This window comes from Crotalus tigris, unplaced genomic scaffold (assembly GCF_016545835.1).
Source record: "Crotalus tigris isolate CLP2741 ecotype Arizona unplaced genomic scaffold, ASM1654583v1 scf7180000018413.2111637, whole genome shotgun sequence".
Classification (NCBI taxonomy): Eukaryota; Metazoa; Chordata; class Lepidosauria; order Squamata; family Viperidae; genus Crotalus; species Crotalus tigris.
In genome coordinates, this window is record NW_024096990.1 from 827,186 (window position 1) to 851,940 (window position 24,755).

Below are 24,755 nucleotides of genomic sequence, written 5' to 3' on the forward strand. Positions count from 1 at the left end.
GCTTAGGTCACAGTGTTTCTCAACCTTGACAATTTTAAGGCATGTGGACTTCAACTCCCAGAATTCCACAGCCAGCAATGCTGGCTGTGGAATTCTGGGAGTTGAAGTCCACATGCCTTAAAATTGTCAAGGTTGAGAAACACTGGCTTAGAAGACCTGAACCTGCAATTAGCAGGACAACCTCATGGTGTTTTTCCACCAGGTCAGATCTTCGGATCTGCCTTTCCAATTTTTCCGTCTCTAAGCAGTCCTTTTGCTCACTTTCCCTCCATCTTCCTCTTTTATTTTTTTCAGAGCTTTCTTTCTCCCTTCATCTTCTTTTTTCATTTCATTTTTCTTTCCTCTTTGGGTTGCTTCAACATCTCTCTCATGAAGCCTATCAAGATCTCACTTGGGTGATTGAGTAACCAGCCTGGGAAACAAAAATATTGCAGAGGAATGTTTTTTCCTTTCCTTCTCCCCTTTGTCTAAATTCAGAGATTGCCTAACAGAAAGGGAGATCCTCTTTCCAAAGATCCTCTTAACAGAAATTGATCTCCCTTCCTTTTTCTCCAAGTTCAGATCTGCAGCTGGTGAACCTAAGGGGACAACATCTGCCCAGAGGTCGTCTTTATGGGATTTTTCTTCTTTTCCTCCAAGCTGGGCAACTTGTGGACTTCAACTCCCAGAATTCCCCAGGCAGATGGAGCTGTTCATTAGTTCAAAATTCAAAATCTGTTTTAACTTCTATATATTTCGATCTTATATTTTACATTTTAAGTTTTATGTCACATAGTATGCCTTATTTAAATTGTGATGCTTCTGACACGGGTAAAAAAAAAGTTCATCATTAATAATAAAACATTATTATTTGACGCATGAGGAGGTCTGAGGAGAGCCTTCACGCCCGCCCAGCACTTTGGTTCCGTCCAACTGCCACTCTCTTTCCCCCCCTTTTTACGCCCCTCCCCGTCTGTTCACTATTGGTACAGTCCAGCCGACCGGTTCTTCCCTCGCTTTTCCTTTTCGCCCCGCCCCCCTTCTCAAGGGGAAGGGAGCCGCCTGGCTCGAGCCGCGGCGCGACGTCATTATGACGTTGCCCTATGCGAATCCCGACGGCTTCGGGCAAGGGCTCGCGCGCCGCGCTCCAAGGGGGCCGCCGATTGGATGGCGGTGGAATAAGCCGCCTCCCGATTCGCTGCGCCCTGTCATCCAATAGAGAGACGGTTTGCTCGACCAGGAGGGTGAGAGAGAAGGTTGGGCTGTGGGGGACAGAAGGGAGGAAAAAAAGGTGAGGGGAGGAGGACCGGGGGAGAGCGCCCCTAGTGCAGGGGGGAGCTAAGGGGGAGGGAGACAAGAGGGCGGCGGGAGCCCTCCCCACCCTGGGGGGGGGGAGAGCGGCGGAACAGACGGGCCGCCACCCCCCCTCCCCCGCCGGGGTGGGGGAGGGGAGCTCGGAGCGCACAACGTGAGAGGATATGAGAGATAATGGGGGGAGGGTAGATGTTCTTCCCCCCCCTCCCAACTTGCAAGGCTGTGGGAGGGGGGGGGCCCTCCTGGCGCATGGGAGGGGCAGACCTTCGTTGGGGGGGGGCGGTGAAAGTGGGCAGAGGGAAAAGGGCACGTGCCCCTAGTAGGCAAAAGGCTGTGTATTGGGGAGGGGGGGCGACAGGCCCCAGGGCAGGGGGGCGGGGTGGGGGTGGGGGGTGGGTTGCATCTGAGCATGTGGCTTCCGATCCCTGGAATTGCCCTGCCAGAAATGAGTGAACCCCCAGTGTATAGGATCTGGTGTGTGTGTGTCTGTCTGTCTGTCTGACAAAGTGAGATGGAACAGTGGGGGTGAAGGGGACGCCTGAGCTAGGACTTCTGCTTCCTCCTGTAGCTTAACAATGGAGGGCTTGAAGGAGGAGTGGGACTCCTTGACTCTGAAGGGTGGGTCAGAAGGGTGGGTGAAATTGATCTGCAGGGTCAGAAGGGTGGATGAAATTGATCTGCAACCTTCTCTGCTATCTTCTTTGTAGTCTTTTAAACTCAAGCTTTCAGAAAAAGACCTCCTGCTCCGAAAACTTGCCGCATGTTGCTCCTGACAGAGGCCAGACTGGATGAGTTTCTTAGGGTCTTAAGAAGGGCCTTGAACTGAGGCCTGGAAGGTAATGTGAGAGAAACTAGATAAAACGATATTGCTTAGACCACATTGGAGCATTGTGCAAGCAGCCTGGGCCTTGTTCTTTGAAAGGACAGAGAGAGGTTGAAGGAGTGTGTGTGTGTGTGTGTGTGTGTGTGTGTGGCAGATAATTGCTCTTAAGTCGATAAGGATTTGGAAGCCGACATTAAAAAGAATTGGATTAGTTTAGTGGGAAGAAACTACTACAGTAAGGGGAGATGAGATAGTCGTGAACAAATATTTGTAAAGGATGCCATGTCCAAGAAAATAAGAATAGGAGAAAGACCAAGGGGTTGAAATTAGATTCTGGCTGAGTATTAGAGATCATTTCTGTGTTGTAAGAAGTGTTAAGAAGTAGGAAAGTTAATCTAGAGCAGTTCTAGGAACCTCCTGGTTAGCAGCTGTCAAATGGGGACTGATTTAATAACTTCCTGCATGGATCAGGAGATTGGGCTAGATCAGTGGTTCTCAACCTGTGGGTCGGGACCCCATTTGGGGTCGAACGACCATTTCACAGGGGTCGCCAAACAACGCAGTCCGCCATTTCCCCCCCCCCCCTTTTCCTTAGCTGTGCTACTCCCTTTTATTCTATTGGCTTTTGAAAGTCAATAGAATAGACTTTCTTGAATAGAGTCTAATTCTATTGGCTTTCAAAAGCCAATAGGGATTGTCCAGGCTGTCTCTGCCCTGCCGAGCCCGCCAAAAGTCCCAGTCTGCAAACGGTGCTGCACCAGTTGAGTAGTCCTCGACTTATGACCAGTTGAGTAGTCCTCGACTTATGACCGGTTGGGGGTCGCGGCATTAAAAAGGTTGAGAACCACTGGGCTAGATCAAGGGTAGAACTCACAATCTCTCACCTTCTAGCCTGGTTCCTTAACCACTAGACCAGGGGTAGGCAACCTTGGCTCTTTTATGACTCGTGGACTTCAACTCCCAGAATTCCTGAGCCAGCATGGGGGAACTATGGCCCCCTCATGACTCGTGGACTTCAACTCCCAGAATTCCTGAGCCAACATGGCTCAGCATTGAAACCTCTCCCTTTCCCCTCAGCATGGCTGGCTGAGGAATTCTGGGAGTTGAAGTCCACGAGTCATAAAAGAGCCAAAGTGGCCTACCCCTGGGCTAGATAATTTAAAAGGTCTCTTTAGTGTATGAAATTATGATTTTCTGAAGCTGGTGAAAACTTTGTGTCTTCAGGCAAAAGAGGGGAGACAAGAACTTTGTGGTCCATTTAAATCAGGGGTCTTCAAACGTGGCCCTTTTATGACTTGTGGACTTCAACTCCCAGAATTCCTCAGACAGCGTGCCTGGCTGAGGAATTCTGGGAGTTGAAGTCCACAAGTCATAAAAAGGCCACGTTTGAAGATCCTTGATTTAAATGGAGCTTATTTCAATTCATTTGCCAATTTAGACATATTCTCTTGGACCTTTTTGCAATCCCTCCGTGAGTTTTATCATCCTGAATAATTTAGTGTAATCCTGAAATCGGATTGGCATGCAGATTGATTTTTACTTAGTGCCATAAATATTTACTTTGTACTGTTTTGCTTGCTTTATGCTTCATGATGTACATTACCCAGAGTTACTTATTGAGATGGGCAGCTGTAGGAGTCAAATAAATATTGTGGGAGAACCCCAAACTAAGGAACAATAATATGTTTAATGAGAGAGAGAATGTGTGTGTCAGTCTCAGTAGATAATATTGGAGAACTCAACCTGAACAGGAATCAAATAATGTTCTTTTTTCTTAATTGCATTGTTACATTTTCTATAATGTAACAAGAAAGTGTTACAAGAAAGTGACATCTTCAATATTTAATTTTTCATATCCTGAAGCAATAATGAATAGAAGTAAGACTTCTAATATAGGAGACAGATGTTGCTAGTTCAAAAAATCTTGGTTTTTAATTGAACGAGAAAGGTTTATTTCTTGTTTAAAAAGGATAAATTCACATATCACAGCAGTTTGCAATTCTGTCTGAAAAGAATGCTTCTGCGTAGTTTTCTGCCACCCATGGATTTGAAAGTACTTGCATTACAAAATGGTTCTTTTTTAAAATAACTTCAGTGTTTGTTCTCATCAATCAACCAGATGTTCCAATCAACCAATCAGCTCCCTAATTTTTTTTTCCCTCTCTTTCTCTCTTCCCAGTACATTGGGAGCCATCTTTCGTGATGGCTGAATCAGCGGAAGAAGCTCTGTTGTATGTAGAGCATCGCTATGTCTGCTCGGAGTGCAACCAGCAGTTTAGCTCCTTAGAGGATGCTTTGGTGCATCAGCAGAATCACATGTGCTCCCAGGAGCAGCAGTATGAAGTAGTTGGGTTGGCAGAAGCTGGCTTGATGACAAGTGGCGAGGCTGGTCTCTATCAAACAGTGACTGTGCAGGAAAGCCAGTACCAATGTTTGGAGTGTGGACAGATTCTCATGTCTCCAAGTCAGTTGCTTGAACATCAGGAGATGCACTTGAAGATGGTTACTCACGAACCTGAACCTTTGGTCAAACCTCTGAGCTCCAGTCAGATCCACTATGAATGCATAGAATGCAAAGCCCTGTTTACCAGTCAGGATGTGTGGCTTGCCCACCGTCAGAGCCACCGCAAGGCACCAGAACCTGCAGTAGCTGCTCCTCCTCCCCCTCCTCCTCCTCAACCACCACCACCACCTCCTCCTCAGAGTCAGGCCCTTGTAAATCTGGAGCATTCCTACCGTAAGCCAGAGGAAGGGGGAGATTCCTGTGGAACTGTGCAGTTATTGCTCTACGAGTGTGGCGAGTGTTTGCAGCTGTTCCAGTCCACCACAGACTTCCTTGAGCACCAGGCCTCGCATCAAGAGATACAGCCAACCCCAGGGACACAAATTAGGGAGGTGCCTGCTAGAGCGGAGCCAAAGGAGTTGTTGCCGCCAAGTTTAATGGCCGTACAAAACGGTGCTGTGCCGGCACAAATCCAGACTAGCGTCACAGCCACGGATCACAGTTACGAACTTAAAAACAACCCTGGAGAGCAGCCGCCCCGTAAAGTGAAGCAGGCCGTCAAGGAGTATTTGTGCACTGAGTGTGACCAGCTGCTTCCCTCAGCCCATAAGCTGCAGATGCACATGAGGAGCCACCGGCAGGGTGCCTTCAAATGCCCACTGTGTAGCAAGGTGCTGCCGTCTCCAGCTGCTCTCGAGAAACATCGGGAGGAGCACAGTGGCGAGTCGCGCTTCCTCTGCGTGGAATGTGGCTTGGGCTTCGGCACCGAGGCGGTGCTGCTGTCCCACCGGCGCACCCATTCGCCAAACCCCATGTACCGCTGCACCTGTGGCAAGAGTTTCATCAACATGACCAAGTTTCTCTATCATCGGCGCTCCCACAGTGCCAATTCGGCCCAGATCTACGAATTGCCTTCCTCTCCTCCCGACGATCAGCCCATGGAGGAAGAGCCTCCGGAAGCCCCAGAGCAACCCGAAGAAAAGCAGGAAATTATCCCTCTGGCCCTCATTTGTTCTGTGGGCAGCAGCGGCGCCTCCATGGAGGGCAGCGGCGCCCAGGAGAAAAAGTCTGACGAGTTTCAGTGTCAGATGTGTAGCAAGGCCTTTCCCAAGCAGACCCAGCTGTCGCGCCATCAGCGCTTTGCCCACAAGATGGAGCGCCGCCACAAATGCTTGACGTGCGGCAAGATGTTCAAGAAGAAGTCCCACATGCGCAACCACCTCCTGACGCACACTGGGGAGAGGCCGTACCACTGCAAGGAGTGTGGCAAGAGCTTCAATTCCCCGGCCAATCTGCAGCGCCACCGTTTGACACACACGGGCGAGCGTCCCTACCGCTGTGACATCTGCCAAAAGTGCTTCACACAATCCTCCACCCTGCAGCAGCACCTCTTGGTCCACAGTCGCCACTATCCTTACAAATGCCAGGAATGCGGCAGCGTCTTCCACCGGCCTTACCGCCTGCTCATGCACCGCTATCACCATACCGGGGAGTATCCCTACAAGTGCCAGACCTGTGGGCGCTCTTTCTTGCTTCGCCGCTTGCTGGAGGTTCACCAGCTGAGTCACACGGGCCAGCAGCCGCATCGCTGCACCTCGGGCTGCGGGGCTGCCTTTGTCACTGCCGAGCAGCTGAAGGAACACAAGTGTGGCAAGATGAGCCGTCACTTTGAGTGCTCCGTGTGCGGCAAGAAGGTGGGCTCCACGGTGCAACTGAGAGCCCACGAACGGCTGCACGGGGACATCCAGATCCCTGAAGGGGTGGAGGAGGAGCCGCCGGTGCTGGAGCCGCCCCCGCCCCGTCCCCGCCGCCCGGCCTGCCCGAAGGCCTTTGAATGTAGCGACTGCAAGAAATTGTTCAGCACGGAGACGTCCCTGCAGGTCCACCGCCGCATCCATACCGGCGAGCGTCCCTACCCTTGCCCGGATTGCGGGAAGGCCTTCCGGCAGTCCACTCACCTCAAGGATCATCGGCGCTTGCACACTGGGGAGAAGCCCTTCAAGTGTGAGGAGTGCGGGAAGGCCTTTACGATTGCGGTGCGGTTGGCCGAACACAAGCGCATCCACACGGGAGAGCGCCCCTACCACTGCGATGCCTGCGGAAAGGCCTACCGCTCCTTCTCCAACCTCTGGAAGCATCGTAAAATGCATCAGCAGCAGCGCCTGCAGCACGAGCAGGAAGTCATGGCCGAGGCCGTTGCTGCCGCCGCGGCTGCCGCCGCCGCGGCTGCGACGGCAACACCCTCCGCCTCGGTGGTCTCGAGCGAGCCCGTCTACGGCAACACGGTGACCATTATGGAAACCATCCCGGTGGTGGAGACCATTGAGATCTACCCAACGGATGGAGGCGTCCACTTTGAGAACATCCAGATGGAAAACGTCCAGATTGGGGGTGTTTGAGTCGGGCTGGGGGGGGAGGTGAGGAGGGGCAGCTGGTCTCCTGAGCTGCTGCTCTTTGGCTCCCCCTTCTGGTGTTTGCCGAAAGGACTCCTCCGCCTTTCCTCCGTACTTCTGCTGCTCTCTGCGTTCCTGGAGTGTGATTGCATCCTTTATTTTTCCACCCGTTCTGTAAATGAGCTGGGTGTCACTTTGTCCCACTCACTTCCCACTCCGATAGCCGTGCTGTTGGCCGGGCACTCCATGCCATCCTGTGGTCTGATGCTTCCCATCCCTCCTGATTGGTATTGGGCCATTTCCCCCCCCCCCCAGCAGAATGGAACAATTTCTCTTCCGATTTGGGCAACCCTTGGCTCTAGCAATGCTCACGGCAATCTTCTCCACAGTTGAATCCCTCTAAGGCTAATTTTTTTGTGTGTTGGGGGGGGGGTATTGTTGTTGTTGATCCCCTTCCTGCTTGGGATTGAGCTGGATTGTAAATCCCCTCTTGACCAAGTCTGCTCTGTTCATTATTGGATTCTCTCCCCGTTTGCTGTTGGTTCCCTTCCTTCTCTCAGATATCTTTCATGATCCATGATACGAATGATTATTATAATTATTTTGTTTCTTGCTAACTGGGCTCGTTCCCATAGCTGGGGGAGCATTTTGTTATTTCATATTAAAATAAAATAGAAATTAAAGTTGTTGTGGTTTCTTTTTTTCAGCGGAGCGCTGTATAACTTTTTTTTCTCGTTCGGGATTGAGAAGATACTAGCGCAGGGGTAGGCAACCTCGGCTCTTTTATGACTCATGGACTTCAACTCCCAGAATTCCTGAATCAGTTATGCTGAGGTGAAAGGGAGATGCTTCCAAGCTGAGCTATGCTGACTCAGGAATTCTGGGAGTTGAAGTCCATGAGTCATAAAAGAGCCGAGGTTGCCTACCCCTGTAACTAGCATGAGTGAAACGTCGTAATGAAGAACAAATAAGGTTGAATATAAAAAGGAACCACCAACCTATGAGTTAATTTGGTAATCATCTGCCTTAACGGATCGCCAAAATTTTCTCAGATCAATACGTTTCTCTGATTTGATGAGAAATGCTTCATTAAATAGGAAAGTGTGCCTGATTAACTGGAAAGTAGTTCATTATTTTAAATACATAGCATTTTAAAAAGCCTATTCCTCCATCTTACTCTCGAAAGATGTTGTTAATTGCGAAGTCGTGTCTGACCCATCGCGACCCCATGGACAATGTTCCTCCAGGTCTTCCTGTCCTCTACCATCTTCTGGAGTCCATTTAAGTTCACACCTACTGCTTCAGTGACTCCATCCAGCCATCTCATTCTCTGTCGTCCCCTTCTTCTATTGCCCTCAATCTTTCCCAGCATTAGGCCCTTCTCCAGTGAGCCCTTCCTTCTCATTAGGTGGCCAAAGTATTTGAGTTTCAACTTCAGGATCTGGCCTTCTAAAGAGCAGTCGGGGTTGATCTCTTCTAGGACTGACCGGTTTGAACGCATTGCAGTCCAAGGGACTCGCAGGAGTCTTCTCCAGCACCATAGTTCAAAGGCCTCAATTCTTTGACGCTCAGCCTTTCTTATGGTCCAACTTTCACAGCCATACATTGCAACTGGGAAAACCATGGCCTGGACTATACGCACTTTTGTTGGAAGGGTGATGTCTCTGCTTTTTAGTATGCTGTCTAGATTTGCCATAGCTTTCCTCCCCAGGAGCAAGCGTCTTTTAATTTCTCTCGAAAGATAGTCCCTGTTATAACATTTATTGAAACAGGAGGTTGAGATGAATCAAATGAACAATTTCCCGCTGCAGGGATCTCATTCAAGCCTTAAATATGTTTCTTTTTGAGAGTTAACAAACAAACACTGTCATTAATTTTGGGAAGGAAATAATAGATTCAATGTTACCTTTTTAGAGTTCAAGATAACGCTAACATATGTCAACAAAATTTTGAATGAACCAATCTTCCTGGTAGAATCATCTCAAGTGTTAATTTGTTCAACAGAAAGTCTTGACTTTGACAGAAAGTAAAGAGATGTGGCAAGTGTAAAGGGTATGTCTAGTTATTGTGAAAGTTTTTTTTTGTTTTGTTTTTAAGACTGGGAAAAGTTTTGCTGTTGTGAATGCAGGGCCTTCTTGCCTTATTCATTTGGGGAGGAGGGCAGTTTGCCATAACGTCCACTAGGTGGGGCTGTAGACCATCATTCTCTGGTTGAATTTTTTTATTAAATGATTTAGCCCAGCAAGCTTGCTTCCAATATTAGTCAGTCGAGTACCCCAGGGGAGATTAAAAGCAGGTGTCTTCTCCCAATGGCAGAAGCTTTGAATATGTGCACTTCATTTTAACTATAATTACCGCTCCGTGCTTTTTGTCCCACTGGAAATTTTAACGCCATGGCCATTCCTAAAAAAAGGGGTTTAAGACGGGGGGGGGGGGCTGATTGAAATGGGTTACAGAGACAAAGTTTAAATTAAAATTGCCCAGCCCTGCCTTAAGATGAGCCAGTGAAATGGATCCTGAGAGGCCTAAGTAAAAGTCTGAAATGGCAATACAGCTAGAAACCGTTTCCTTTACAACCCAATATTTTCAGGAGAATTGTTCTAGATGGCAAAGCAGTTGGGGTTTCTGTCAATTAAACCCTGGCTTTGAGTTGTTTCTCCCCTTCTCAAATTTTCCCTTTTCTAATCTAGCCTTCCAGTCCAACCCTAACCCTAACGTTCAAGACAAATGGTTGTCCAATCTCTTCTTTGAAATGTCCAGTGTTGGAGCATTCAAAACTCTTGGAGGAAAGTCCTTCCATTGAGTCTAATTCTTCTGTCAGGACATTTCTCCTTAGTTCCAGGTTGCTTCTCCCTTTTATTAGTTTCCATCCATTGCTTCTTGTCCTGCCTTCAGCCCCCCTTCTTGGTGGCAACCCCTGAGATATTGGAACATTTGGCTTTTGGAGCAGGTTGTTTTTCCTTTTTTTTTTGCCCCTTCTTATCTGTTTCCACACACACAAGAGGGGTGAACGTAGGTGGGAGGAGAAGGACCGTTGAATCTTGCATGATCAAGAATAGTAGAGAGAGCTGCTTGTCATGGGATGCCCTAAGGTGGAGGAGGTCTTAACCCAGTGGTGGTGAACCTATGGCACGGGTGCCAGAGGTGGCACTCAGAGCCCTCTCTGCGGCCACACGTGCCGTCGCCCCAGTCCTAGGCCTTCAGCTGGGTTTTATAAAACCTTTTTGCTTTAGTCCTCCGCTGCCGTTCAATCAATCAGTCAATTTCAACTTCTTGCGGAAAAAAAAATGGAATTGATTGATTGAACTTTTTAGTCCCACCCAGTCTGCCGTTACCACCGCAGCCACGCCCACTCAGTGGGCCACACCCATCCAATGGGCCATACTCACCCGGCACCCAACGATGCATAAGTGGGTTTTGGGTTGCAGTTTGGGCACTCGGTCTCTAAAAGGTTCGCCATCGCTGTCTTAACCAGTTCCTCTTCAGCTTGGCCAGCTAAGGAGCTGGCCATGGTGCTGAGGGCACCAGACAGGCGCAGTCTGGTCAATATGGATCGGATCAAATAACATTTGCCTTTGGATTCGCATATAACAAGTAGTCCGTTCTCCCAGGGTGGCAGAGCAATTGCTCGTGTGTGTGTGTGTGTGTGTGTGTGTGTGTGTGTGTGAGATGATATACTTTTGATTTTGTCACAGCCCCTGGAAGGATTCTGTTCTGGTAGTTTTTCTCATTCCTGCTGTTTGCTCCCTAAGCTTATGCTTCTATACATTTCCACTTGTCCGTGTATCTTCCAGTTCAGTGGAACACGTTAACGTTTTTTGAAAGAATGCCTTGGAGCAGATGTTACTGAGCTTGGAAAGAACGACTATACTCTCCAATATGTAGAAGCTTTTTTTTTTTTAAAAAAAAAGGGATGTGCACATATGTTTCATGTAGACACACATGAAGGCAGGTGTGCATGCGTGCCTAGACCATTCTTACACCTCTGAAAGGATGCTGTGGTAGTTTATACACAACACCTGAGTACATAATAGCAATATAATTAAATAGAACAATAATGGACCCTCAAAGCATTGTTTTCTCAGTGGGCCTTAGAGCAGATCAAGTGGCTTGTGTGATTGTGTTTGTGGCTGCCATGGAGGGAGGTGGGTGGGGTTTTTTTGAGGTCTTTATATTGTTTCTTTGTAATGTTGCATGCTGCCCAGAATTACCATGGGTGGCTATTAAATAAATAATTCAGCAATGCTGTATATCCTAATATTAAGTCAGATTTTAAGACAGATGTTAGGGCATCACCCAAAGAAGGCTGTCTTTGCTGGAATGATAGACGAGTTGAGTTTATAAAAGTAATAGACATGTTGTAGTGGTCCTTGGTGCGCTTTGAGATTGTCTGTTTTCTTGCAGACATTTCATTACCCAGCTAGGTAATCTCATCAGTGCTAGACAGGCTTTAGAAACAGACACAGAAGCAAAGTTGTCCATGAATATGTTCAGTGCCTGTAGGAGAACTTCAAGGAAGATAGCAGCTCTTAACACCCTTGTTCAACTTTTAACCCTTTGGTCAAGGATTAAAAGAAGTTAATTAAAAATAACACTGTTCCAGAGACGCTTTAAAGTCCTTAAGGCTATGAAAAACTTTAGTCATATCAAGACTGAAGTGTCATGAAAAGGGGGACTTATGGTCTCCTGGCAGAATGCAGGTGTTCCATATTTGAAAAGTTGGCTTCGCCAAATTTGTCAGCTCTCAAGAGGCTTCAGATAGGTTTTTGTGCTAAATGTGATACAAAACTGGACAATCTGATTCCATTTGGTCTGGGCCAGGGGTAGGCAACCTTGGCTCTTTTATGACTCGTGGACTTCAATTCCCAGAATTCCTGAGCCAGCATGAGGGAACTATGGCCCCCTCATGACTTGGGGACTTCAACTCCCAGAATCCCTGAGCCAGCATGGCTCAGCTTGGAGACGTCTCCCTTTCCCCTCAGCATGGCTGGCTCAGGAATTCTGGGAGTTGAAGTCCATGAATCATAAAAGAGCCAAGGTGGCCTACCTCGGCTCTGGGCTCAACGCATGGTCTAAATTAAAGCTAAATTACGTTGAAAATTGAAGATACAGTACTTCCTTTTAACAACGATTAAATTGATTTGTAAACAGTTTTTTCCCCTACTTAACATTTATAATTAATTTCCCTTTTGTTTAGTTTGTTGTTTTCTTTAAAATCTTTTTAAAATATTTTTGTTTTGTTCTCTGAGGACTTTGTATTTTACTTTTTTCTTCATACAGTTTTCTTTAATGCATCAGCTTTCTTTTTTGACTGTGTGTATATTAATTACACTCGCACGGACGGTACATGATGTTTTCCTTTTGATCACATAATTGAGAACATGAGAGGAACGGGTTCTTAGATGTTTGGTCCACCTGCGATTTATCAACATCCAGCTGAAGTACTCTTTATTCCTCAAAATGAGGCAATATGCTTGGTAACTTAGAGAAACTAGCGCTGAAAGCACTTTGGGCGGAATCTAATCCAGTGTTTTTCAACCTTGGCAACTTTAAATACGTGTGGACTTCAACTCCCAGAATTCCCCAGTGAAGCATAGCACTTAGGACTGCTCTTCACATAGCCACAAGTCACTTTTTCCAGTGTCACTGTAACTCTGAATGGTCGCTAAACGAATGGCTGTAAGCCGAGGACTGTCTGTAATTAATAACCATGCAATTCACAACAACTGCAGTGATTTGCTTAACAAGCATGGCAAAAAAGTTGGGTGCAGCGCAACAACTGCCTTGCTTAGCAATGGGAATTTCAGTTTCAATTCAGAATAGAGCTGAAAGGGACCTTGGAAGTTATCTAGTCCAACCCCCTGCTCAGGCAGGTAACCCTATACCATTTCGGACAAATGGCTGTCCAGTTTCTTCTTAAAAACTTCCAGTGTTGGAGCATTCACCGCTTCTGGAGGCAGGTTGTTCCACTGGTTAATTGTTCTAGCTGTCAGAAAGTTTCTCCTTAGTTCTAGGTTTCTTCTCTCTTTGGTTAGTTTCCATCCGTTGCTTCTTGTCCTGCCTTCAGGCGCCTTGGAGAATAGCTTGACTCCCTCTTCTTTGGGGCAGCCCCTGAGATATTGGAACACTGCTATCATGTCCCCACTCGTCCTTCTCTTCGTTAAACTAGACATACCCAATTCCAGCAACCGTTCCTCATATGCTTTAGCCTCCAGTCCCCTGATCATCTTTGTTGTTCTTCTCTGTATTCTTTCTAGTGTCTCAACATCTTTTTTATATTGTGGTGACCAAAACTGGATGCAGTATTCCAAGTGTGGCCTTACCAAAGCATTGTAAGGTGGGTGTTAATACTTCATGTGATCTTGATTCTATCCCTCTGTTAATGCAGCCTAGCACTGTATTGGCTTTTTTGGCAGCTGCAGCACACGACTGGCTCATATTTAAATGATTTAAATGTTGACCCCCCTCTTCTTTGGGGCAGCCCCTCAAATACTGAAATACTGCTATCATGTCACCCCTGGTCCTTCTTTTCTCTAGACTGGCCATACCCAATACCTGCATGCAACCGTTCTACGTGTTTTTGTCTCCAGGCCTTTAATCATCTTAGTTGCTCGTCTCTGCACTCTTTCCAAATAGGCAGTATTTGGGAAAACTGTAAAATATGCACTTTTTTCCAAATGTTGCACATTTGGGAAAATATGCAAACCTCCCAAATATGCAACGATTCCCAATATGCAAATAGGGGAAGCTGGAAAAGGCAGAGAAAAAAAGTTTGCAAAGGGAAAGCCGGGGTGGGGGTGGGTGGGGGAAGGATGGCAGAAAGGAGAGGTAGGAAAAAGGGGGGTGGGGGCAGGTCTCGCAGCCTTATTTCATCATTTTCGATCACAAAAGCAAATCGGAAGAAGGCGGGGATAAAACATCCCTATTCAAAGCGCTAGGACAGTGGTGGCGAACCTGTGGGCACACATGCCGTTGCCCCAGCAGAGTTCGCCAGAGTAGCGAGTATGTGGCGTTTGGAAGCGACAGGGCAGGAAGTAAGCGAGCAAGCGGCGTTGCCCTCCCTGGGGATGCCATGCTCACCCAGTCTGCCGTGACCACTGCAGCCATGCCCACCCAGTGGACCATGCCCCCCCACCCCTCTGAGGGCACCACAATACTGATGCAGCCCTGGCACTTTGCGATAAATAAGTGGGTTTTGGGTTGCAGTTTGGGCACTTGGTCTCTAAAAGGTTCGCCATCACTGCGCTAGGACTTTGGGTTTCTATATAATTTGGCATTAATGGCTGTTGAAAGACTTCAGAGTAAAAAGAGAGCGCTGGTCTTTAATGCAGTATCCCCAGGTGGCGTCTGCTTGCACATGTCAGCAATGTTGTACAACATGGATTTCAACCTTTCTGCAACCGGCTTTAATTACCCAGATCAATGAAAGGCAGAATTCTAAATATGACATGTTCTGATTTCGGGGTTTTTTTTCCCCCCCTTTTGCAGGCAAGTTGATTTTCCTGCTGTTCCTTCTGTTCAGGTCCAGGATAGGCATGGATGGTAGCCATGCTGGATGGCTTTGGAGAGAGAGAGTGCTGCAAAAGGCAAAATTGAGGATGCGAAATTGGTTGGGCCATGTCCAACAAGCAAGTTTGGGGGAAGTCTCTACTAACTCTTTTAGGATTTGAACTTCAGTTTTCTTGATACTTCCTGCCTGAAAAGGGCAGAAAACTGCCACTGAGTTAGAGCACTTGGCAACTGCAGGTATTCAACAACACCTGTAGCATTCTGAGGTCATGTAATTCAGACATGTCAAACACAAGGCCCGGGGGCCGGATGTGGCCCGCGAAGTGGTTTCATGTGGTCCGCAAAGCCATCCTGGAAACAGTGAGGGAACGGCCCCTGCTGCCTTGGCCCTGGCCCAGGCTGGCTGGGAGCCAATGTACAATTTTGTGGTGGCCATCTATGCTGAAACGCATTCAGTCTTAGCTCCACAAGGCCGTCTAGAAACAGCGAGGAACCAGCCCCTGCCGCGTCGGCCCCGCCCCCTGGGTGCATGCTGGGGAGGGGTCACCCTTTGTGAGGAATGAAGAAATGGACCATGCCTTGGCGCTTGCCCCAGTCCCACCCTCTTCTGGCAGAGACCCCCAGATCTGTCCCACTCCTGCCCAGGCCCCCACAGGCACCCTTGACGCGAACGATGTAGAGCTGGCCACACCCACCCAGTAGGCCACACCTACTCCATCCACACCCACCCAGTAGGCCGCACCCACTCTGGCCACATCCCCCCCCCCCCCCGAGAGCAACCACAATGCTGATGCGGCCCCCAATGAAATTGAGTTTAACACCCCTGATATAATTCATTTGTGACTGTCTCGGTCAGACAAGCAATGGGGGAAGTGGTTTCGCTTAATGACCGTGTCATTCACTTAACCATGCCAAAAAAGGTGGTAAAATCAGACAAAACCACCTTGCTCAGTCACAGATATGTTGGCCCCCATTGTCGTTAAGATGAGGATTACCTGTACAATAACGAAAGTTGCTTGTATATCTGAAGGCACCACACAGGATGATGATTTTTTTTTTTTAGTCTCCCCAACCTTCTGCCTCTGTGCTAGCTATTAGATTAATGATGCTAATGAAATGGCACAGGTTAACTGCGCCAGCTGTAAACCCCTTGATGGTAAATAGGTACCGATTTTAATCAGGACGGGTACTGTTCTTTGCCTCTTCCCTGGAAGGATGCCATATTGCACTCTATTAAAAAGGTGATTTAAAGATAAAAAAAGTAAAACTCTCTCCCTGCTGGACCACAAAGCTGATCAGAAGGGCTATATAGACCGTGGAATTTAATTAGATTTGAAACTCGGGGGAAGATAAACCAAGTTTGTTAAATGACAAATGCTCACACGCTGTAACCCTGGGTGACAATTCAGAGTTTTTCTCTCTTCCACTTAACCATTGTTAAAGAGCCTCATTTAGGGGCAAATACGGAGGATGACCGCACATATATTTACATTGAGCATCAGCAAGCGGGCACCATATGACTGGTTTCATCCTATCTAAGACTCATCAGATACACAACTAAGCAAGATGTTGGTCTATGACAGTGATGGCGAACCTTTTAGAGACCGAGTGCCCAAACCGCAACCCCAAACCCACTTATTGATCACAAAGTGCCAGGGCCACATCAGCAGTGTGGTGCTCTTGGGGGGGGGACAGGGAGGCACCTCTGAGTGCTGCCTCTGGCGCGCAAAAACCGGGGGCACAAAAATGGACCCCCGTGCTGCAAGGTGCAAAAAATGGCCGCCGCTGCGCTGCAGGGTGCAGATACAAGGCGCTGCACCACGTAAGAATGGGGCAGGGCTAGTGAGTATCATGCAGGAACTAGCCCTGCCCCATTTGCAGCACATCTGTGCTCGCGGCCCCGTGCACGCATGCGCGCATGTAAAATGCTTCCCCGTCCCTTTTCTTCCAGTCCACCAGTCGACAATGGTTGGTGACCTCTGCTCTACCACCTCTACTCCAGCTTGCTAGTCGGCCGCTTCGCCTCCTTTGTGCTGGTGGGGGTCCTGCTCTGTGCAGCGGGGGCAGCCTGATGGACCTGCTGCTGGTGGCGGTGGCACACGTGCCAACAGAGAGGGCTCCGAGTGCCACCTCTGGCACGCGTGCCATAGGTTCGCCACCACTGGTCTATGATATTTAACCCCCCCCACAGGAATTAAATTTCTGCATATTTATTCATTTATATCAGTGTTTCTCAACCTCAGCAGCTTTAAGATGTATGAACTTCAACTCCCAGAATTCCCCAGCCAGCAGGCTGCTTAAAGAATTTTGAGAGCTTGAAGTCCATCCATGCTGGCGAGATAAGTCCACCAATCATAAAAGTTTGCCCAGTTTGAAAAGCACTAGTTATATACAGTCCACTTCTCTTAAGCTCTCAGTTCGATGTACATCATTCTGACAATGGGCATATACTTAAGAACTTACGAAAGTGCAATTAAAACATTGCATGCATTAAATCTTGTATCCTACCAGCCTTAGAATTCCCTCATAAAAGTACAGCAAACAGGCAGTTTTTTACTCCTCTGTAATCATCTGCCCATCTGCCAACAATAAAACTGTTTTTTCTCTAGGGTCAGACTAAACTATACTACAGTGTAGTTTTTTGTCACTTGCTTGTCTGAAATGCCTCTTGTCTCTAAATCTATCCGTTTGCTGCTGAAATAAAAATGCCATTCCTGGAAGCACAGCTTAGCTCTGCGTATCTCAGCTAAACATTTTAAATATCCCAACTGGTTCGCCTAGGCCGGGGGTAGGCAACCTTGACTCTTTTATGGCTCGTGGACTTCAACTCTCAGAATTCCTGAGCCAGCCATGCTGAGGGGAAAGAGAGAGGTTTCCATGCTCAGCCATGCTGGCTCAGGAATTCTGGGAGTTGAAGTCCATGAGTCATGAAGGGGCCAAAGTTTCCCTCATGCTGGCTCAGCAATTCTGGGAATTGAAGTCCACGAGTCATAAAAGAGCCAAGGTTCCCCACCCCTGGCCTAGGCCTGTATTTCTCAACCTTGGCCACTCGGAGATGGGTGGACTTCAACTCCCAGAATTCCTGAGCCAGCATGGGGGAACTATGGCCCCCTCATGACTTGGGGACTTCAACTCCCAGAATTCCTGAGTCAGCATGGCTCAGCTTGGAAACCTCTCCCTTTCCCCTCAGCATGGCTGGCTCAGGAATTCTGGGAGTTGAAGTCCACGAGTCATAAAAGAGCCAAAGTTGCCTACCCCTGGCCTGGGCTTTTTTTAAAGAAACACTGTGATTGTGTCAATTCATTTGTTGTGGGCTTTTTGGTGCTCTCTGGGCTTGGTGCTTTTCCCGTAGACGTTTCAATACCAAACTCGGTAACATCATCACACTGATGATGTTATTTAGCTTGGTAACGAAACGTCTGCAAGAAAACAACGAAGCCCAGAGAGCACCAAGGAGCCCACAGCTCAACCCTAAGCTACAAACACACTCTTCTATCCATTCATTTGTCACCTACCTGTTCAGCAACCTGGCTAATGAAATCTCGTAAGCCATGTTTTGCTAATATTTGAACTTACCCACTTCCTTACCTGCTCCCCTTGGGGCGCACAAAAGCCTTGAAAAAGGAAAGAGGAAGATTTTTCAAATTACTTTGAGTCATGCTATTTGTTCTATTAGTCATTGTTTGAATAGTGCACTTATGATTAAACCTTCCATCTTCTCGACATGGATTGCTCTGGGGAGGGTCCCCCGATTTACTTATTTATCTTTCATCTCGAGGAGTCTAGACGCCAGGGCGAAAGCAACCTTACCATACAACCAAGCTATAACTTTATGCATTAGAAATAATAACACTTATGCTTGGCACCGAGAACTGTCAAGCAGACAACTCTCAAAGGCTTCCTGGACAGCTGTTTTCAGCAGCTGAGGCAGGGAGGGGCGAAGGCAATTTGGCCTTTGAAGGGAAGTTGTTACAAAGATGAGGAAAACGGGTGCCTGCTTTGGACCCCATTTCCATAGAATTAAGATCATGTGAATAGAATCAAGTATTAATACCACTTTACAATGCCTTGGCAAGGCCTCACTTGGAATCCTGCATCCAGTTTTGGTCGCCACGATGTCAAAAAGAGGCTGAGACTCTAGAAAGAGTACAGAGAAGAGCAACAAAGATGATTAGGGGACTGGAGGTTAAAGCATATAAGGAAAGGCTGCTGGAATAGGGGATGTCTAGTCTAATGAAGCACGAGAGGGGACAGGATAGCAGTGTTCCAATATCTCAGGGGCTGCCCCAAAGAAGAGGGAGTCAAGCTCTTCTCCAAAGCGCCTGAAGGAGGAACAAGAAGCAACGGATGGAAACTGATCAAGGAGAGAAGCAACCCAGAACTAAGGAGAAACTTCCTGACAGTTGGAACAATTAATCAATGGAACAACCTGCCTCCAGAAGCTGTGAATGCTCCAACACTGGAAGTTTTTAAGAAGAGACTGGACAGCCATTTGCCTGAAATGGTATAGGGTTTCCTGCCTGAGCAGGGGGTTGCACTCAATGACCTCCAAGGTCCCTTCCAACTTGATGATGATGATGATGATGATCACCTGAAGTGTTAATACTACTTTATAATGCCTTGGTAAGACCACACTTGGAATCCTGCATCCAGCTTTGGTCGCCACAATGTAAAAAAGATGTTGAGATTCTAGAACAGTGGTTCTCACCCTGTGGGTCGGGACCCCATTTGGGGTTGAACGACCATTTCACGGGGGTCGCCAAACAACGCAGTCCGCCATTTTTTCCCCCTTTTCCTTAGCTGTGCTACTCCCTTTTATTCTATTGGCTTTTGAAAGCCAATAGAATAGACTCTCTTGAATAGAGTCTAATTCTATTGGCTTTCAAAAGCCAATAGGAATTGTCCAGGCTGTCTCTGCCCTGCTGAGCCCGCCAAAAGTCCCATTCTGCAAACGGTGCTGCACCAGTTGAGTAGTCCTCGACTTACGACCGGTTGGGGGGTCGCAGCATTAAAAAGGTTGAGAACCACTGTTCTAGAAAGAGAGCAGAAAAGAGCAACAAAGATGATTAGGGGACTGGAGTCTAAAACATATAAAGAACGGTTGCAGGAATTGGGTATGTCAATGAAAAGACCAGGGGTGGCATGATAGCAGTCTTCCAATATCTAAGGGGGTGCCATAAAGAAGAGGCAGGACAAAAAGCAACGGATGGAAACTAATCAAGGAGAGAAGCAACCTGGAACTAAGGAGAAACTTCCTGACAGTGAGAATAATTAACCAATGGAACGGCTTTTGTCTGAAATGGTATAGGGTTTCCTGCCCGAGCAGGGGGTTAGACTAGAAGACCTCCAAGGCGCCTTTCAACTCTCTTATTCTATATTCTGTATTTTATTTCTTATGGGTGGACTTTCAGCAGGCATTCAGGATTTGCTGAGGCTGTGTGGGCAGCATCTCTCCAGCCCAGACAGTTTGATGGATAGCATCATGAATTTCACTGAACTGCTGCATGACCTCTGGCAGTTGTCTCACCCAGACCTTAAGGAGGAAAAGAAAACCAAGCTTTGGAGCATTCCATAAAACAATGCCGGAGGGACCGGACTTCTTTCTTCTGGTAATCACTGATTTGGTTGGTCCGCACAGGAAACAGCAGAAACAACGTAACTCAGCACCATTTCCTCTCCGTGTTCAAAACTGGCTCAGAAGGATGCTGTGAATGACAGATAAGGGATCCAGTTTTGGACACCACGATGTAAAAAAGATGTTGAGACTCTAGAAAGCATACAGAGAAGAACAACAAAGATGATTAGGGGACTGGAGGCTAAAATATATGAGAAACTCAGGAATTCTGGGAGTTGAAGTCCACGAGTCATAAAAGAGCCACAGTTGCCTACCCCTGGTCTAGTTTAACGAAGAGAAAGACGAGTGGGGACATGATAGCAGTGTTCCAATATCTCAGGGGCTGCCACAAACAAGAGGGAGTCAAGCTATTCTTCAAAGCGCCTGAAGGCAGGACAAGAAGCAACGGATGGAAACTCTAGGAGAAAAGCAACCTAGAACTAAGGAGAAACTTCCTGACAGTGAGAACAATTAACCAGTGGAACAACCTGCCTCCAGAAGCGGTGAATGCTCCAACACTGGAAGTTTTTAAGAAGAGACTGGACAGCCATTTGTCCGAAATGGTATAGGGTTTCCTGCCTGAGCAGGAGATTGGACTAAATGACCTCCAAGGTCCTTCCAACATTATTATTATTATTATTAGATCATCGCACAGTCAGCCAGATGTTCAGACTGGATTTGGCATTTTGTCTACCTATCGAGTCCTTACCCAGGACCTGGGATAGGCAGATGTGGATGTTTGATGGTATTACAGATATCGTCGCAGGATGGAAGCAGTTCCTAGTAAGGCCGCCTTTTGCAATTGACTAATAGCGAATTTGTCAATGCCAATGGTGTTCAAGTGGTGCTCCAGTTGTTTTGGGATGGCACCTAAGGAGCCTATCACTATTGGTACTACCCTTGCTTGCTTTTGCCACAGTCTTTCTATTTCTATTTGTAGGTCTTTGTATTTTGTTATCTTCTCCAGTTCTTTCTCTTCTATTCTGCTATCTCCAGGCACTGCCACGTCCACTATCCAGACTTTTTTGTCTTTCTTATCGACAATTGTTAAGTCTGGGGTGTTATGTTGCAGGTGCTTGTCTGTTTGAATTCTGAAGTCCCAGAGCAGTTTATTATTATTATTATTATTATTATTATTATTATTATTATTATTATTATTTGGAAAAGATCGAAGGCCACTAGAGAGGATCCAGTAATATACAGATGACTACATTCCTTCTAAGTCCCATCAAAGACCATCCAGGAGGCTAGCGGAGTTACAGAGCCTGGAACTGGTTCAGAAACCTGATCACAATAAGTCCAGATAGTCTGCTTCTCTCGTTTTAATTATCACATTACCATATTTCCCCCCAAAATAGTCCTCAGAAAGAAGACATTAGATGTAGGGTGGTAGCTAGACAAGAAGAGACTTCAGGATGGGCCTTCAGGAGGGTGTAGACCAGGGGTCCAAATTTGGCAACTTGAAGACTTGTGGACTTCAACTCCCAGAATTCCCCACATGCTGTCTAGCAAGACAGAGGTCCCCAACCCCCAGTCCATGGACCAGCACTAGGCCGCAGCATGCCAGCAACCAGTCCGCACAAACAAGCAAAGCCCCATCCGCAAGAGGCAGGCAGCACACAAAACCACACCCCCTCCGGTCCGCAGAAATAACCTCTCTCCACGGAACCGGTCCCTGGTGCCCAAAAGGTTGGGGACCTTTGGTCTAAGGAATTCTGGGAATTGAAGTCTTCCAAGTTGCCAAGTTTGGAGACCCCTGGCATAGACTCAGCTTCTTGTCCTATCTCTTTAACCAGCCAGGAAAGACGAGGTTCTGTCCACCAGTGGCTGATCTAAGATCACAAAGGATGATAACCAAACTGTCCCAGATTATTTTACAGGTCTTTATAGCTTGCCCAACTCAACATCCTCAGGGTGGATTGCAACAGGTTAAAACTGTCAAAGCGGCCCCAGGTATAAGCCCTCATGATAAAAACCACAAAGTTGGGTTGGTTTCGTCTTTGGCTGCCTCTACCTAATTCCCTTTCTCTTGCCGTTTAAACCGGTAACTCCCATAATGTGTAGTTAGACTATGCATGATGTGATCGGTGGTTCAGAGGTAATCTGGATCACTCTCATTATGATTAGTCAAGTAGTAATTTATAAAGCAGACCCACAGAAAGCTTAAGCAGAGGCCTGCTGTGATCAGGGCCCAAAGTCACCAAATTGAATGGTTTTTTTTTTTCCTCCTAATAGTACATTTAGAGGCCTTGGAGCATAAAGGTGATGGAGCAGGCTATTTGCCACTTCTCCCCCCAAGGAGATATTCAATTGCACACTTCATTTGTATTGGAAGTCAGCATGCACCCACCCACCCTCCTAGAGAAGGAAATATTTGGGGGGGATATTAAAAAGGCAGAATATTATATCTTAAAAGGCTTTTCTGCTCAAGTTTCCCCCAGGCAGAAAGTGAGCAGGCCAGCTCTACAGAAATGCAGATTTGATCATCCTATTCAGAAAGACTGGGTCCAATTATTCATAAGCAAAATGCCTTCAGCCCCAGCCCCAGAGAAGCAGGACATGACCTTTAGGACAGAATAGGATTAACCCACCACCATTAGAATACCAAAAGGGCACACTCAAGCTCAGGTCAAAGTTCGTGCCACAGGAACAGGAAGAGCCTCAAATACAAAGGCCAAAGAAGGCATAAAAACACACCACTCCCAGCTCCATTTTGTCAGCCACCCCAGAAACATGCTGTGTCACTGAACTTTCTGGCAATTCAATAAACAGAACCTTCTTTCTTAAACAGTCTCCATTTTGTTTATTCCCGGCTTGGACCGGACCTTTCTTTCAACATTTGGACCACTGAGTTAGCATAATTGGTGTAACCTAGCAGCTAAAAAACTTCATACTGAATCTGACCATTTCCAGTTTGGGTTTTGTTTCTCCTATATATTCAGCAAGCATTGGCCCAAGAGAAGGGATTGTCTCTCCACTTGTTATGTTGCACGCAACCAGGATCATAACACTGCTTATAAAGAACCAGGATTTCAGTCTTTTCGGCTAGGGCCCTTCTTATCTCCTGAAGTAAGATAGGCTTTCGCTATACACTCTTTTCACCAGTCTGCAAAAGGATTTTATTTAGGGGGCTGGACGGCGTTTATGGTTTCTGCAGGTTTTCTTATGTGGGGCTTCTTTGTAAATACTGTTCTCTAGTGTAACCTGCCTTGGGCCTATGGAGTAGGTGAGTATGGCATAGAAACCATGGTAGAAAATACACGAAAATATTTTGTTTGGCCACAGATGTCTCCATTCTCAAACATCTTATAGCAGAGGTGGTGGATGGGATTAGGATGAGAGAGGCAAGTACAAATATAGGTGCATTTACAGTAGTATTTTACAACCACAGCAACTTTAAAATATGTGGACTTCAACTCCCAGAATTCACCCAGCCAGCACAGCTGGCTGGGGAATTCTGGGAGTTGAAGTCCACACATCTTAAAGCTGGTGGGACAGAGAATAAACAAAACACCAATTTCGACCATCAGGCCAGGGAGACTTCCCAGCATCCTTCACCCTTGGTCATACCACCTGGGGCTGCTGGGAGCTGTAGTCCAGCAGCCTTTAGAGGGGCCACCGCCTTCCCAGCCCTGGTGTGTGTGTGTGTGTGTGTGTGTGTGTGTGTGTGTGTGTGTGTGTGTGTGTGCTGGGAGCTGTAGTCCAGCAGTCTTTAGAGGGGCCACCGCCTTCCCAGCCCTGGTGTGTGTGTGTGTGAGTGTGTGTGTGTGTGTAAGAGAGAGAGAGAGAGAGAGAGAGAGAGAGAAACCCTAATTCCTTTCTCTCCTACCCCCTTATCTTGCAGATTTCCCACCTGCCCTGCCCAAGCGCTTCTCCCTCCAAAGCCATGCTGGGAAGCTTTGCACATGCTCAGAGGCACGCTCCGCTTCCATACACCCCCCCTCCACGCCCCCCCCGCCGGCTCTTTCCCTAGAAATGGGCCAAACTTTCCTTCCCAGCGGGGAAGGCTAGCAACAGGTGGCTTGCTGGGCCCAAAGCAAGCCAGCCGCTCTGGAAGTGCCGCCGGAGTGACTCCGGATTGCAGAGGGGGCCGGCGGCGCCTCCTCATCAGGATTCTGTGCGCGCCGGCCAAGCACCGCAGCGCATGCCAATGCGCTCCGCTCCTCTCCCCGCCCGCCTTCCCTCCTTCCCTCCCCTCAGGCCGTCGCCGCCGCGCTTCCCCCCTTCGCCCCCGCCCCGCCGCGGGAGCCGGATGCAAAAAAAAGCCGGCCAACGCCTCTTGCAAGGCGGCCTCCTTCCCCCCCCTTCACACCCGGCAAGGGAGCCTCCCTCGGCCCCCGCCACCTGCGCGCCCCTTCTCTGCCGGGGGGGCGCAGCTGGCCGGGGATGGTTGCGGGGCGGCGGGGAAGCGAGGGGCGCTCGGGCTGCGGCGGTTTTGGCCCCCCCTCCTCGCAGCCTCCGTCCTCCCCCGCCCGGCTGGGCGATGGGGGGGTAGGACCAGGCAGGGGAGGGGCGACCGGAGCCCAGATCGCCTCCCCGCCTTCCCGCCACCCGCTCCCCGGGTGAGCCCGACGGTGGTGGGGAGCCGCGGGGTTGAACAGCCGCCGGAGCTTCCAAGAC

At 48.0% G+C, this 24,755-nt stretch overlaps 1 protein-coding gene across 4 annotated transcripts; it reads left to right on the top strand.

Annotated features, from left to right (window-relative positions):
* Window positions 1-1,109: 1,109 nt before the first annotated feature.
* On the top strand, window positions 1,110-7,698 carry LOC120311996 (zinc finger protein 574-like). Of its 4 annotated transcripts, none has more exons than XM_039352166.1 (3): window positions 1,110-1,223; window positions 2,001-2,129; window positions 4,296-7,698. In XM_039352166.1, exon 3 carries the CDS (start codon window positions 4,319-4,321, stop codon window positions 7,016-7,018), a length of 2,700 nt encoding a protein of 899 aa, XP_039208100.1. In that variant the 5' UTR covers window positions 1,110-1,223; window positions 2,001-2,129; window positions 4,296-4,318; the 3' UTR covers window positions 7,019-7,698. The 4 variants fall into 4 exon arrangements, with proteins under 4 accessions (XP_039208100.1, XP_039208102.1, XP_039208098.1 ...); XM_039352164.1 differs by having other exon boundaries at window positions 1,211-1,270; XM_039352165.1 differs by lacking the exon at window positions 1,110-1,223 and adding an exon at window positions 1,313-1,447.
* Window positions 7,699-24,755: the final 17,057 nt, after the last annotated feature.

Excerpts from the sequence above, each read along its gene's own strand:
- LOC120311996 (XM_039352166.1), top strand. The coding sequence starts at position 4,319 with ATGGCTGAATCAGCGGAAGAAGCTCTGTTGTATGTAGAGCATCGCTAT.